The sequence below is a fragment of the Lotus japonicus genome, chromosome 1 (genome assembly GCF_012489685.1).
Source record: "Lotus japonicus ecotype B-129 chromosome 1, LjGifu_v1.2".
NCBI classification, from domain to species: domain Eukaryota; kingdom Viridiplantae; phylum Streptophyta; class Magnoliopsida; order Fabales; family Fabaceae; genus Lotus; species Lotus japonicus.
Window position 1 is genome coordinate 20,276,465 of NC_080041.1, and position 13,821 is coordinate 20,290,285.

Genomic DNA, 13,821 nt, shown 5'->3' on the forward strand with positions numbered 1-13,821 from the left:
CAAACAAGAATCTTAATTTTATCATGTAACAAGAAGTTTTTTGTTGTTTCGAAACTATGTAACAAGAACTTGCAGCCAAAACTTTGGGTGCTTGGAGGATTCAGTCCTGATGAAGAGTGTTAGCAACCACATTTCTTTCATTACACTCACATTCCTTCTTACGTTAGAAAAACTGATGTTTTCTCGGCTTGGAACATGTTCGTAAACACACCAAAAATGTGAAAGTTAAGTAAAGGGTACGGCGTACAAGGAGTTGTTAAACATGGGAGGAGTCGGGTTTTGGTGGATGTCATCGGTTTCTTAGCATCGGTTTCTTAGCATTAATGTAGGTGATGATTAGTACTCATCGTCGTTTTAGCCGGGTGCTTAGTTGTTGTTTTCCAGGCTATGTTACCAAGAAAAATGGGAGCAAAGCAATAACAGAACAAAAGAATGGTGGTAAAGTGGACAGCCAACATCTAACAACAAAACGAAAATGGAAGCCATGAAACTAGGAATCTAAATGCGGCAACAAGAGTCTACAGTCCACTACCATATTCTACAACCACTACATGATACACATATATTACATATATATTGATAATGTATGTTCTTATCAACAAATCTAAGAAACTCAACCCTACACATGCCTCCTTAACTGTCCCCAAAAAAGCAATGGAGGCAAATTCTGAACAAAGGAATGATCTCTAGTAAGCAGTATAAAATCTAAGATATCCCCAAACACTAACAAGCAACACAACTGAAACCAGTATAAAGGCAGAAACTGCAAGAACAGAAGACCACATGGCGCGATTGGACGAAACCTTTGATGTGTAACGGACCCTTCTGCCCAATAGCAAGTCTTTCCACCCCAATATGGGTTTTGCAATTGGCTGCTGACAGATTTTTCTTGAGTCAGCTGACTCAGAAGATGTTTTCTCCGGTTCATCCACGGCAGCACTCTCATCAGCAGCATGGTTTTCTGAAGCTTCCTTCTCCTGCAAAAGAGGAACACATAAATATCACAACATGCAGTGACATATCTTATTTAGACACGCAAGTTATATAAACAAAATTCTCACCCCAGCAATGATGGTTTTTGAATTATGGTCTTGTGGTGGTGCACCACTCCCATCTTTAGCCGTCTCATCGGAACCATGCGAATGCATAACAAGTCTTCCCAGTCGTATTCTTCTCGGTGCAATACCTTGTGATGGTAGGGTAGGGTTCATGTCTGGCTGATCATTTCGTCCTTGTCGAGTCCTTATCCGGATTCCCGTATCACCATGAACAACCGTATCAAAGCTTCTTGATTGCTCATTATAATTGACTGCACAGGTCACTTGGTCCAAACCAACATTAGTTGAGAAAGCCATCTGGGGATTGTTCTGAAATAATCCTGCATTGCTCCTTTGCTCAATTGCCTCCATAGGATAAGCAGCATCTATTGCTTGCAGAAGCTACAGCATACAAAAAGAGTAACATTATATAAGTGGCACAAGCAAACCAAGCTAAGAAAACTCATCTATACACAGATATAACTCAAGTAGCGATTTGATGTGTAATTTAGAAAGGGGTTAGGGCTGCCACTAGGTGTTTCAAAACTAACAAATGTCATTCTGGTGGTGGCAGAAACCTAGAATGATACTAACCGTCAAATTGGCCATTTCCACATCTGAGTCACTGCATGATCCATTGTCCTTAAGATTAAACAAGGTTGAGTCTTCATGAGAAAACTCATCCCAATTAACAGAGTTAAAAAAGTCTGGAATATTTGTCTCATTTGTCCCATATTGAAGGTCTGATTGATTGTTAGCTTGGTAATAAAATTCTTGTGGAAAATGCGCATGGACTGGGGAGAACAGTTTGTCATCCAATTGCTGAAATGTTGGATTTGGATCATAAAATATGTCAAAGTTCAATGGCTGATCCTCCTGAAATAGCAAAGATAAAGTATGGTTACTAAATCAACAAATCAATTAAGGAGGAATGAAAACAAGAAAAAGAAAGGAATAAACATTTGATTAAAACTCAGTCAATCTAACCTGTGCAGGTGGTTCTATAATTTGAATTTTTGCATCATGAGCATCACCTCCATCACTATGGCAATCAACTGGATTTATAATGTTGGATATTGCTTCCTCAGACTGCTCAGGGATAACTGGTAGGTGCTTATCATCTTCTGTGGCCAGTGAGGAAGATACAGGAACCAGCGATGGATCAGATTGTATTTCTTCTGGAGAGAAACTTGCAGTTGTAGGAGTTGAAGCAATCTGCTCTACTTCCTCATTTGAACCTTCAAGACTCTCATCGTTTTTCTTAAATAACCGACAAAGGACATATGGATTCTGGTATAAGTCAAATCAACCAAACAGAAAAGTTAGCAATATATCGTATCATCATATAATTAGAATCAAAGTAAATACATAGATAATCAATTCAAAGAGATATAGATACAATAGTTGACTCAAACTCAGCAAACAAGAACTTTTGATAAACATTAAAACCTTGAGAAATGAGAAGTATCAAATTCGAAACTGCAAATTATCTGCTGTACCAAGTAGTGCAAACAAGATAATTGCAACCTTCAAATTCGAACGTGGGAGGAAAATAAGACTAGAAAGAAAACTAGAAATATCTAATAGCTGGTGAGTCAACTTTGCTTTGTTAAATTGTCACAAATATGTGAAAAGATCACTCAACCACACTTGCAAACAGAACAGGAAGAACAAACTCACATCACCATTCATAAAACATGGAGGTACAAATGCAAAACAGCTCACCACGTTTCCTACTTCAGCGTAAAAGAAAATTATAAAGTTATCACACATTGCAATGATTCAATGTAAAAAACCATAGAAACAATGATAAAAAGCAAATATAAAACAATGGAAACAGGAGACAAGACTATACCTGTCCTGGGTTGGTGCCATCAAGCTCCTTCAGGGTAGGCCTGTACTCGTGCATAACCCAATGGGTCCTCTTCCCCTTGGGAGCACGACCAGCATAGAAAACTAGAGTCTTCTTCATCCCAATCAAGGTGGAGCCAGACTTAATCTTGCGATCCTTGCCCGTTGCCTTCCAATATCCATGGCTCGTCGCCCTGTTCAACCGGTGCCCATTTGGGTACTTACGGTCCTGCGGACAGAAGAAGAACCACTCTGGATCCTTGTTCCGCACCACTGACAAATCTGCAACAAAAACCCCACATGTTCAATCAAGAACAAAATCGTCAAATCAAGTAGCACAGCAACATATCAAAAATAAATACTAGTAAGAGAGAACTCATTCAACAAGCTCCATTGAAGTGTGTTAAGTGAGAGAGTAAGCAATTATAGTCATTGATTAGTAAAAATTAACAACTGATATTTAAACAGCTCTATAAATTATCTAACTCATGTACACAGATCACAATTTTAAGGGTTGATCTTTAATTAGTAATAACTTCAATTGATTACTTTCAGAAGAACATAAAGACCAGAACTTTCCCAATTCTGGAGACAACCCAAATCAAAATATGATCAGAGAAATCAGGGAAAATTAACAGGCAAAGCTCAAGTCTCCCAAAACTCGTTTTTCCCATTCACAAAATTGCAAAAACAGTGTTTTGTAAGGAAAATTACTAAAACTAGCAGAGTAAAAAAATCAGAACTTTCCCAATTCATAAGACAACCCAAATCAAAATCAGGGAAAATTAACAGGCACAAAATTAATAACTACAATCCACAAGCACAAAATTGCAAAAAAAAAAAAAAACAGTGTTTTGTGAGTTAAAGTTACTAAAATCAGCAGAGCAAAAAGATCAAAACTTTCCCAATTTTTGAGAAAACCCAGATGAATTTACGACAAGAGAAAGAAGGTGGAGGTAAATTACCAGGCAAATCCCAAGGCTCCCATTTGCAGACATCGATTTCACGGATAACCCAAACATCATCGCCATGTCCGTTGATCTTAGAGCGAAGGTAGTAATCGATGAGCTCCTCGTCGGTGGGGCGGAATCGGAAGCCTAAAGGGAGTTTGTTGAGTGACAGAACCGCCACCTCCTCCACTTTACGCGGCGGCGGACAAAAATCGACGGCACCCATTATGCAAACACAGAAACACAGAGGTTTGAGGGAAGATAGAAAGAGGAAGAGGAAGAGAAAAGGGAAGAGAAGCAGAGAGAGAGAAAAAGAGGAGGGAGTGTTGGTGAGAGGAGATTTATAAGGTGGAAATTGAATTGAGAATCGGAGTGAGAGATTCGAAGGATTTTGAGGGTTTTTGTTTGCTGTTTTGTGATTGATGAACAGGTAAAGGTTAAGGAACTTGCTGAGAAAGTTACTTGGAAATAATAAATAAATCAATGAATTTAGAAGAAGAAGACTGTGATTTTTTACCAGAATTATTGGTAGGTAGTTTCCATTCAATTTACTGTTTTTTTTACCTTATTTTATATTTAACTTTTATCTGATAATGAACCTTCTAATTCTAAAAATACTGATTCAAAGTTACAGTAGGAAGAAACTGATTCAAAGGTTTGTTAAAAGAATAATGTTACGTACACACCTCTCTTTGAGGTGGAAGAGGTGGAATGAGGAGAGAGATATGAAGAAAAGAAAAAGTAAGAGAGAGAAAGTATGAGATGTGATAGATGGTAAGAGGAGAGAGATAGAAACAAAAAGAGGTGGAAATGAAGTATTTTAAAAATGAGGTGTGTATATATCATTACTGTTGTTAAAAACATCTGATTTAAAGATATTTGCAAGAGACCAACACACTATCAAACCGAAAGAATAATGTTTCATTCACACTTTTTTTGAGGTGGAGAGAGATGGAATGAGGAGAGGGATATGAAGAAAATAAAAAGTAATAGAGAGAAAGTATGAGATGTGATAGATGATAAGAGAAGAGAAATATAAATAAAAAGAGGTGAAAATGAAGTGTTTAAAAATGAGGTGTATATGTATCATCATTGCTGCGAAACCAACAAGGAGTCATTCAACAGGATCGTTTTCAACTCTGCATCACGTCTATCAAGTATCAACCACCCTGATGGAAAGATATTTGATTTTTGAACATGTTTTTTTGATAAAAGAAGCAAAAGAAAGAAAACAACACAGAAGAAGAAACTACTGCCTCAAGAAGGCAACACCTAGGGCATCATCGTGTAAAAAGGACGTCACACCAACTAAAGGAGAATCCCAAAACTAAGTCAAGCTCATATTAGACGCTCCGAGCTTGGCCAAGAAATCAACAACAACATTTCCTTCGCAAAGCAAATGGTGGCAGTGGATTATTCAACTCCGGCGAAGAAGACTCTTAATGCTACTAATTATACAAGCATACCGGTGAAACGGAGTATGATCAGAAATATTTTAGATATTGTTATTAATTGCAAAATTAAGTGGTGTTAATATATTAAACTATTTTGAACTTTTTTTTAAAGAACTTTTTTTTATTGTATGTCTTGTTATTTTTCCCTTAATTGACTAAGTTCCTAGTTTGTATTTTTGTTTGTTTTTGTTTGTTGAATAAATTAAATTCAAGTGATATCATTCAAATGTATTCAAAAATTTCACCAAATATATTTTACTAACTACAAGGAAAAATAAATAGTTTTTTTTTAGGTAATTAATATCTACTATTGTTAAAATATTTAATTTATATATAAATATATTGGTTGTATTTTACATATGTTCCATAATATATTTATTATTCTTCCAAAATTTGAGTTGTTCACTCTAATAATTACTAATAATTATGGGAGAACAACATTAAGTATGGTTATTGTGAGTTGGATAGTCTAGAGATTGTGGACACACGGTAGAGTAAGAGATTCAATTCATTCTCATGCTAGTGACTTCACGGACTTACATATTCTTCTTTTGCGAAACTGGGAAGTGAGACTCCAGCATATTTCTAGAGAGACTAATGACCTTGCAGATTGTCTAGGAGGTAGGTGCACATCTTCAGTGTAACATTATGCGTCTTGTTGGCCCTCAGATCGGGTTGTTATTTTGCTTTTCAAGAATATCTTAGTGTTGTAGTTCTTGTTTAATTTTCCCAAGCACAAAAAAAAAACTCTGTTGTGGTGGTTTTATACCTTGCACTGGATAGTAAGTGGGTTGACCACAATGTGGGTGGTGTTTGCATAAGACATTATGACGTTCAAATCACTTTTGGAGCACAAAAAACTCAAAAATCAAGTTGAACATAACGAGCAAAATGAATAATATCTATGTAATTAACAACCAAACATATATGTGAGTTTGATATGAGGTGTAGTTACTTAACCTAAGTGAAGTCATTGTGGATGGCTTCCAAGGCCACGCTGGGCCAATCCAATATTTTTAAAACCAAAGAGATTGTTGAAACAATGAAGATACTAGTTCATAGTTCAATAGTTCAATCATGGTTGAACCAATAATAAATACATATATTTTTAAATATCATATAATTTACCGATTTTCTTTGTAAATGAACTGGTCACCTAATTGGTTTTCATGTCAACCAGTTAGACTAGCCAATCCTATTTTCTTAACTTTGGACAAGTAGTCTTGTGTTGTTGGTTGTATCAACTCTATTTTGCTCGACTGGTTATGGAACGAAATAAATCTCGCTCAAATTTGGCCCACCAACACGACATTACTCTATTGTAAAACTCATGGGCCATCCAAGATGATTATTGAGTCTTATCGCCATTTGAACCGGCCAAAACATTTATCAATATATTTTGACTTAATGTTAAAAATATGATTTAAAAAAATGTTAAAAAAATATAATTTAATAACTATAACTGGGCGTGTAAATTTTTTTGGTAGCCATTCAATTAAATATACTATCTTACAATGTTATAATTAAATTCACGTTAAAAAAAATATAATTAAATTATCTTTAAAAAATGTTTAAATTAAATTAAAATTTAAAAGATAAAAAAAATGTAATTAGACGTATGTGTCTAATTCTATTTAACAAATTAAAATTTCAAAAGGCAATAGTAGGATATTAATATGCTCCCTCTAAAAATAAATTAACAATTCTCCATTAAAAAATGAAATATATCAAAATATCCAGTGAGTGTACAAGTACGATGATTACGGTGTATTACGGTAATGACCTTCGTTTTTGTTTTAGGACTAAATTAGACATGGTGTCAGTCCTGTCAAGATGACGTGTAAAACGCGTAGGGATAGAGAGAAAAGGGTGAAATGGGAATTTAGGATCGATGGGAGACAGGACGCAAAGGACACGTGACAGTTGTTGCACCGACAAGGACCTCTACTATTCACTAACTTGGTGAGTAAGAAATGAAGAATGGGAAATGAATAATTTACCTTACCAGTTACCTCCACTAGTGTGAAAAAGGGTCCAACCACAATTAAAAAATTATTATATGAAATGAGAAGGGTAAAAATAAAATTGAAACAGATACGGTTGGATATGTACCAAAAAAAAATGAGGAGGGTAAATAATTAGGTAAGATTCATAGTTTTTCTCTATTTGAAGAGAAAAATTGAAGTGGATTTTTTCATCAATTACAATTCTTTTTCCCAAGTTGGCTAGTTGGTCCACGACTACATGGCAGGTGTTCTTGTGAAGAAAATTAGATTATTTGTATCCGATCCGATGGTAATGAATGGTCTTAATTAATTTTTTTTTGGTTACAGATGAGGGGAAGAAAAGACCCCGAGCCTAAACTAGACTAGCACCAACAACAGTGTTGAGACTCGGATTTTTTTTTGGTCTTAATTAATTTTGTTAGTGCGAAGAAGCTCTAATGCTTAAATTAGTACAGTACTACCTTCATTCCTTAATACTCCCTCCGTTCTTATTTATAAGAACCAAATGAGAGGCGCACCTTGGTCCTTTTTATAAGAATCAACTTGGAGTTTGTGGTACATTAATTAATTTTGTACAAGAATGCCCTTATTAAATGAATTTTCTCTCTCTTTCCACTTTCTATAGTATTAATGATCCACAAAGATTATGAATAATGAGTGGAGGGTAGCTTTGGAAAACTTATATAAATTAAAAACAAATTTAATGCAATTACCTAAATTTACTAAATTTCTTAAGGGGTGTGAAGTTGTTGCTTGGTTCTTATATTAAGGAACGGAGGGAGTAATTGTTCATTTTGAAGAAAAAAATTTGTTCCAATATATCTGTTCACTTATCATTTCAAGAGAGCAATAAATGATGTTTTTCCTAATAGTGTCATTGTAGAAGCAAGAAATGAGGAAAGTTAAAACACATTCTAAAGGGTAAAATAGGAAAACACATAATACATTTATGAAAATTAAGAAAATTAAATTCACTCATTAATATGTGTGTTTCTTATCTCTCTTGACAGTTAAAAAGGAACAAAGGCAGTAAGAAAATAGTGTGAACCTCTGAATTTAAGAATATCTGGTGCTGTCACGTCACTAAATCAGCCTGATAGAAGTTCTTCTTTTCTATTATATATTGATATTGATATTAATGAGTAAAGTGTTATGTAAATGAGCAACTACACTGGTATTTAAAGATTTAGAGGTCATTGTCATTATATGTGCAAGTCTCTTGAACGTCTTATAGTTGGTCTTCTGAGTATAATGCTGCTTATAGGCAACCTTGCTTGTTAGTTATTTAAAGGGTCATCATGCGTCCAATCAGCTTAATTGGGCCGAGATGATCCTTAACTAAGCTAGTCATCTAGTTCGTCCATACAATACTTGCTTAGCCACGAGACCTCTGGTTGGCTGAAATGTTATTAAGCCTTCTAGCCTTTTGGACTAGTTGAAACAAGCAATTTAGTACAACTAAAAGCAAAACACATCAATTAGGGAATAGAACATCTTAAATGACATAATAGTTTGAGAGAAATGTCATTCATTTTGAAATATAAAAATATTTTTAATAACTAAGATCTCTATCATGCGATCACTTCACTTGAGATGATTCATTTCTCATGTACTGCGAGATTTTTTTACATTACATGTCGAATTGTAGAGTCTCATGTTCTTGACAACTCAAACGACTACGTAGCCTACCATCATCCTAATCGATCCGAATGACTTCACAACAAGTGATTGTTAAACTAGTCGGCCATGACTACCATACATGAAACTTCCACTGTTTAATTGACTAGCTCAACATAAAGTTAAAGTGTTAGAACTGATGGTCAGCTTCACCAAAGCAAGGATAATACCTCATTACCACTTGCACGACAAGCTAACAACACAATTAACCGTTTTTACCATTAATCACTATAACCACTATAAATACACGTTTGATCACATTGTAAGCAAACAATTTCTCATTTTGCTCACTTATACTCTTATGGTCTGTTTGTTTGTGGTCAATTTGTAAGGAAGGAAGTTGGTAAGCATGAAAATGAGTGGAAAATGGAATCTTGAGTTGTTTAGGGGAGACATGAAAATGGAGGGGAAGGAAAATGGACGGTGAACAGTGGATTAAAAGTTTTCCACCCATCCTTAGCAAGAAAACTGACCAAAGCCGTGTAGTTGTTTTGGTGCATGTGAAAGTTTGATATTTTTCATTATAATTATTAATTCTTGTGAAGTACAATGCACTTTTTGGTTTTATTAATTACTCATATTGAATAAATAATAATTATACAATTATTATTCTCACTTTTCCTTTCATTCTCTCATCATTTTCCATAAATCCAAACAACTTAAAAATCATCTCATTTTTCATTCATATTATTTCCTTTTATATTTCTTCCAAAACTCATTTTCACCTCTGCATTTAAACAGAGCATTATAGACTTTGAGTTATTCTATCTAAATCTTGAATTGATTTGAGAGTCAGATTATTTTCTGTAGGTAAATTCTCTATCGTAATTTTACCCTGGTACATCATCACATTTGATAAGATTATTACTTCCTACTTATTTTCTTGAGGAACATTATATAAAAAATTAATATAAGAGTCATGGGTGATGAGTCCAGATTTCAAATGAACAAATCATTTTGCCTTTGATATTTGGTCATCAACTAAATTTTATTAACTAAATACACCTTCTCAAATTTAAAAAAAAAAAAATCATTTTATAAAGATAGGGTAACAAAAAAACGAGATTTTTCTGAAACGAAGTAGACACAGGTCCGTTAAACCCTTCTCCAGTTTGCATTATCCTGAACCTGAATCACGCACGCACTGTTCAGGGAAGAGCCGAAGGAGTGGAATTTCAACTGTGGCTATCCATTCTCCCTCACTGTGAGTCAATCTCTATCTCTCACTATCTATAACTTACCTTATCAACAATAACACAGTATAGTGAATGGTCTCTCTTTTGTGTATGAGAGCCATGACCCAGAATTTTTTATGAGCTCAGTGATTCTATCCAAAACAATGAACTTTTGGGGTTCCTTATTTTTAGTATTTACGTCCGTAATTTGTTTAAAGTTTGTATCTTTTCTGCTGGTTTCAATTATGTGCTCAATCAAGTGTGTGATAGTGTGATACCTCTTGTTTTGCAGATTCAATGGTACTTGACCCTTGAAAATATTAAAGTTATGTCCTTTTCTGGTGAATTAACAAAACCCAGTTTTTCAATTGGTCAAACAGAAATGCCTATTCTTACATTTGGTCATTCTAAGTTGGGTGCTACACTAGCTCTTAGGTTGCCATGTAACTGCTTTAGGAGGATGGGGTTGATTACAAAGCTTCAGTATTCTGTTACGAATAGTGTATTGGCTTCTAGAACTGTGGATTCGCCGGGGTCCAAGCGGGACTCTGGTCCGGTGAGTAGGAGGCGGGGAGGCCCCTCGTCGCTATACGTTCGGCCTAGTTTATCGGATATGAAGAAAGATAAGGCGGTGATGCGTGAGAAGGTTTATGAGTTCTTGCGGGGGATCGGCGTTGTTCCTGATGAGCTTGATGGTCTTGAACTTCCTGTGACGGTTGATGTTATGAGGGAGCGCGTGGATTTTCTTCACAGCTTGGGGCTTACGATTGAGGACATTAACAACTATCCACTTGTTCTTGGCTGCAGTGTCAAGAAGAACATGATTCCTGTGCTTGATTTCCTTGGAAAATTGGGGGTCAGGAAATCCACTTTCACGCAGTTTTTGCAGAGATATCCACAGGTTCTCCATGCCAGTGTGGTTGTGGATCTTGTACCGGTGGTCAAGTATCTTGAGGGGATGGATATCAGGCCCAATGATATTCCTCGTGTTCTCGAGAGGTACCCTGAATTGCTAGGATTCAAACTTGAGGGAACCATGAGCACATCGGTTGCTTATTTGATTGGTATTGGTGTGGGGAGAAGAGAACTTGGAGGTGTCTTAACTAGATATCCAGAGATTTTGGGGATGCGAGTTGGTAGAGTCATCAAGCCTTTTGTGGAATATCTAGAAAGCTTGGGAATTCCAAGGCTAGCTGTAGCTAGATTGATAGAGAATCGGCCTTATATTCTTGGGTTTGGGCTGGATGAGAAGGTGAAGCCAAACGTCAAATCGCTTGAAGAGTTTAATGTTAGGAGAACATCACTTCCCTCTGTAATTGCGCAGTATCCTGATATCATTGGAACTGACTTGAAGCAAAAGCTTCTCAATCAGAGAAGTGTGCTCAATTCTGTACTTGATTTGGATCCTGAGGATTTTGGACGAATTGTTGAGAAGATGCCACAGGTAGTTAGCCTCAGCAGTGGACCTTTGCTGATGCATGTTGATTTTCTTAAGGATTGTGGGTTTTCCTCGCAGCAGATGGGGAAGATGATTGTTGGGTGCCCTCAACTACTTGCTTTAGACATTAACATCATGAAACTCAGCTTCGATTTCTTCCATATGGAAATGGGAAGGCCTTTGGAGGACTTGGTTACTTTTCCAGCATTCTTCACGTATGGTTTGGAGTCAACTATAAAACCTAGGCATAAGATGGTGGCCAAGAAAGGGTTGAAGTGTTCTCTGTCATGGATGCTGAATTGTTCTAATGAGAAATTTGAGCAGCGAATGGACTATGACACTATTGATATGGAAGAGATGGAAATGGAACCATCATTTGACATGAATTCATTGATGCAGCCAAGGAGTGATGGATCAGATTCTGATTATGAAGACAGTGATGATGATTATGATTAGAATGATTACATTACTTCAAAACTAGTCTGCCTGGGTGAATTTTGATCTTCTAGTGGATGATGTTTATGCAGTTAGTTTCGATGTTGCACCATTGGAAAGGTATTTTGTTCTCAAGTTACATGTAAAGCATTTTCAAGTTTCTGTATCCTAATTTTTATGCTTATTTATGGGATATGGTATTGAGTCTAGGATTCTAATGTAAAAGGATTTTACCTCCTACACGTTTCTATTAAGTCATATACAAGTTGATCTACTTATAATCTAAAATGTTAGTGGTACCATAGTTCTGTGGAGTGAATGAGACTTAGTTGACTCAATGAATAAGCTTTGACAATATGAGAGTGATTATTGTTATTTTTAGTCTTTACATGTTTGGATTTGCATTATTATTATCAACTTCTGCTGTTGAATATCCACTTGTTGCTCTGGTATTACTTTTCGTGCCTAAACAGGGTTAGCTGAGCATAGGGCCTCCCGGGATTTTTCCCGAAACAGGACCTGTGCCTCACTATAGTTTTATAGCAACAGTTTTTCAGCTAAAAGAACTTTATCATTTTGATTATAAGTTTTTCTGTATGTAAAATAAGTTAAACTATCACAGTTATCATTTCCATTTTACTCTCTCTTTCTCCTCAAACTTCCACTCACCTTTACTTATATATTTTTATTTTGTGTATTTTGTGCATGTTTACATTTAAAAAAAGAATTATAGCTAGGATGAAGAAGATTTCCATGTATTTGGCTTGTAAGAGAGCCTAAATGAATGAAATGTCAGTATCATGCTATCCATGTATGTTAACATGGGATGGAAGAATGAGAAATGGCATCAGAAAGCTTCATTGTTTATTGTCATGCACAAGTATGTTTTGTTGACCTCATGCATATATTTTATGAAGTGCCCTTTGTGTTACCATGCCTTGTCAATGATGTAGTAGTATGTGCTTGGACAAACTTTCCGCAGCTGTTAAAAGGTGAATTGCACTTTCCAATGCACCTTTTTTAAAAGGAAGGATATAGTTGATTTGAGAAAAACCGATTTTCACATTAGTATAATTTGAATACAAACATGCTCATAGTCATTAAACTTTGTTGATGTTTACATTTTATAATTGTGTCTTTTACTTAGTTGCCAATCATCATGCTTTCCTACTATCCGCAAACTCATTTTCTGGTTTTCATTTTACGCTTGAATATTAAAACGCATTGCATTTCTTTTCTGGTCAACAGGTAGCCCTGATATAACAATGACCATGGTGACATTTCAGCTCCTGGCAACCAGCTGAGACATATTTTTGCAAGGTGAAGGGTACCTGATGGTTATGAATTGCACTTGAGTTTTTATCCCTATCACTGAGTGCTTGTTCTTTGTTATTTTTCATTGACATAAGGATAAGGCTCTCTCTGCTTGAGGTTAGCATTACCTTATTTTATTCAGTTGTGCTTTTGTACCTTTATGTAAAGAAATATATCTTGTACTTGTTTCTTCCATGCTGCTAATTTGTGAACCTGGAATCCTTCTTGAATCTGGTTGAAAAAGGAATGTCCATTTATAGCACGTTTGCAAATCATTCTACAATTGATTCTAAAGGCAAAATCCATTATCGGTAGGAGCTTCTATAAGTAGTTTCTGGGTGCTAGAATTAATTCAGAGAAAAAATAAGCTGATCCAATCATGTCTTTAATTGCATTTGTATCCTATAAGTGATAGCATTACACTTCTTGTGCAGGCCTAAAAGGCTAAGATTGGGAAAACAAGACGGAAAGTAGGAAAGATACT

General features: G+C 35.6%; 2 protein-coding genes across 2 annotated transcripts; one reads left to right on the top strand and one right to left on the bottom strand.

The window, feature by feature from the left end:
* Positions 1-459: 459 nt before the first annotated feature.
* LOC130734049 (NAC domain-containing protein 62) lies at positions 460-4,268 on the bottom strand. The gene is made up of 6 exons (XM_057586345.1): positions 3,854-4,268; positions 2,893-3,170; positions 2,025-2,327; positions 1,632-1,913; positions 1,062-1,439; positions 460-977 (listed from the first exon to the last, which is right to left on the bottom strand). Exons 1-6 carry the CDS (start codon positions 4,062-4,064, stop codon positions 687-689), a joined length of 1,743 nt encoding a protein of 580 aa, XP_057442328.1. The 5' UTR covers positions 4,065-4,268; the 3' UTR covers positions 460-686.
* A 5,752-nt stretch (positions 4,269-10,020) lies between these two features.
* On the top strand, positions 10,021-13,567 carry LOC130734050 (transcription termination factor MTERF4, chloroplastic). The gene is made up of 3 exons (XM_057586346.1): positions 10,021-10,179; positions 10,443-12,143; positions 13,272-13,567. The coding sequence occupies exon 2, from the start codon at positions 10,479-10,481 to the stop codon at positions 12,042-12,044; it is 1,566 nt and encodes a 521-aa protein (XP_057442329.1). The 5' UTR covers positions 10,021-10,179; positions 10,443-10,478; the 3' UTR covers positions 12,045-12,143; positions 13,272-13,567.
* The last annotated feature ends 254 nt before the right edge of the window (positions 13,568-13,821 follow it).

Coding starts and splice junctions, on each gene's coding strand:
- LOC130734049 (XM_057586345.1), bottom strand. CDS start 4,064: ATGGGTGCCGTCGATTTTTGTCCGCCGCCGCGTAAAGTGGAGGAGGTG. Junction 1,914..2,024: donor TTATAGAACCACCTGCACAG/GTTAGATTGACT, acceptor TTGCTATTTCAG/GAGGATCAGCCATTGAACTT. Junction 978..1,061: donor CAAAAACCATCATTGCTGGG/GTGAGAATTTTG, acceptor CCTCTTTTGCAG/GAGAAGGAAGCTTCAGAAAA.
- LOC130734050 (XM_057586346.1), top strand. CDS start 10,479: ATGTCCTTTTCTGGTGAATTAACAAAACCCAGTTTTTCAATTGGTCAA.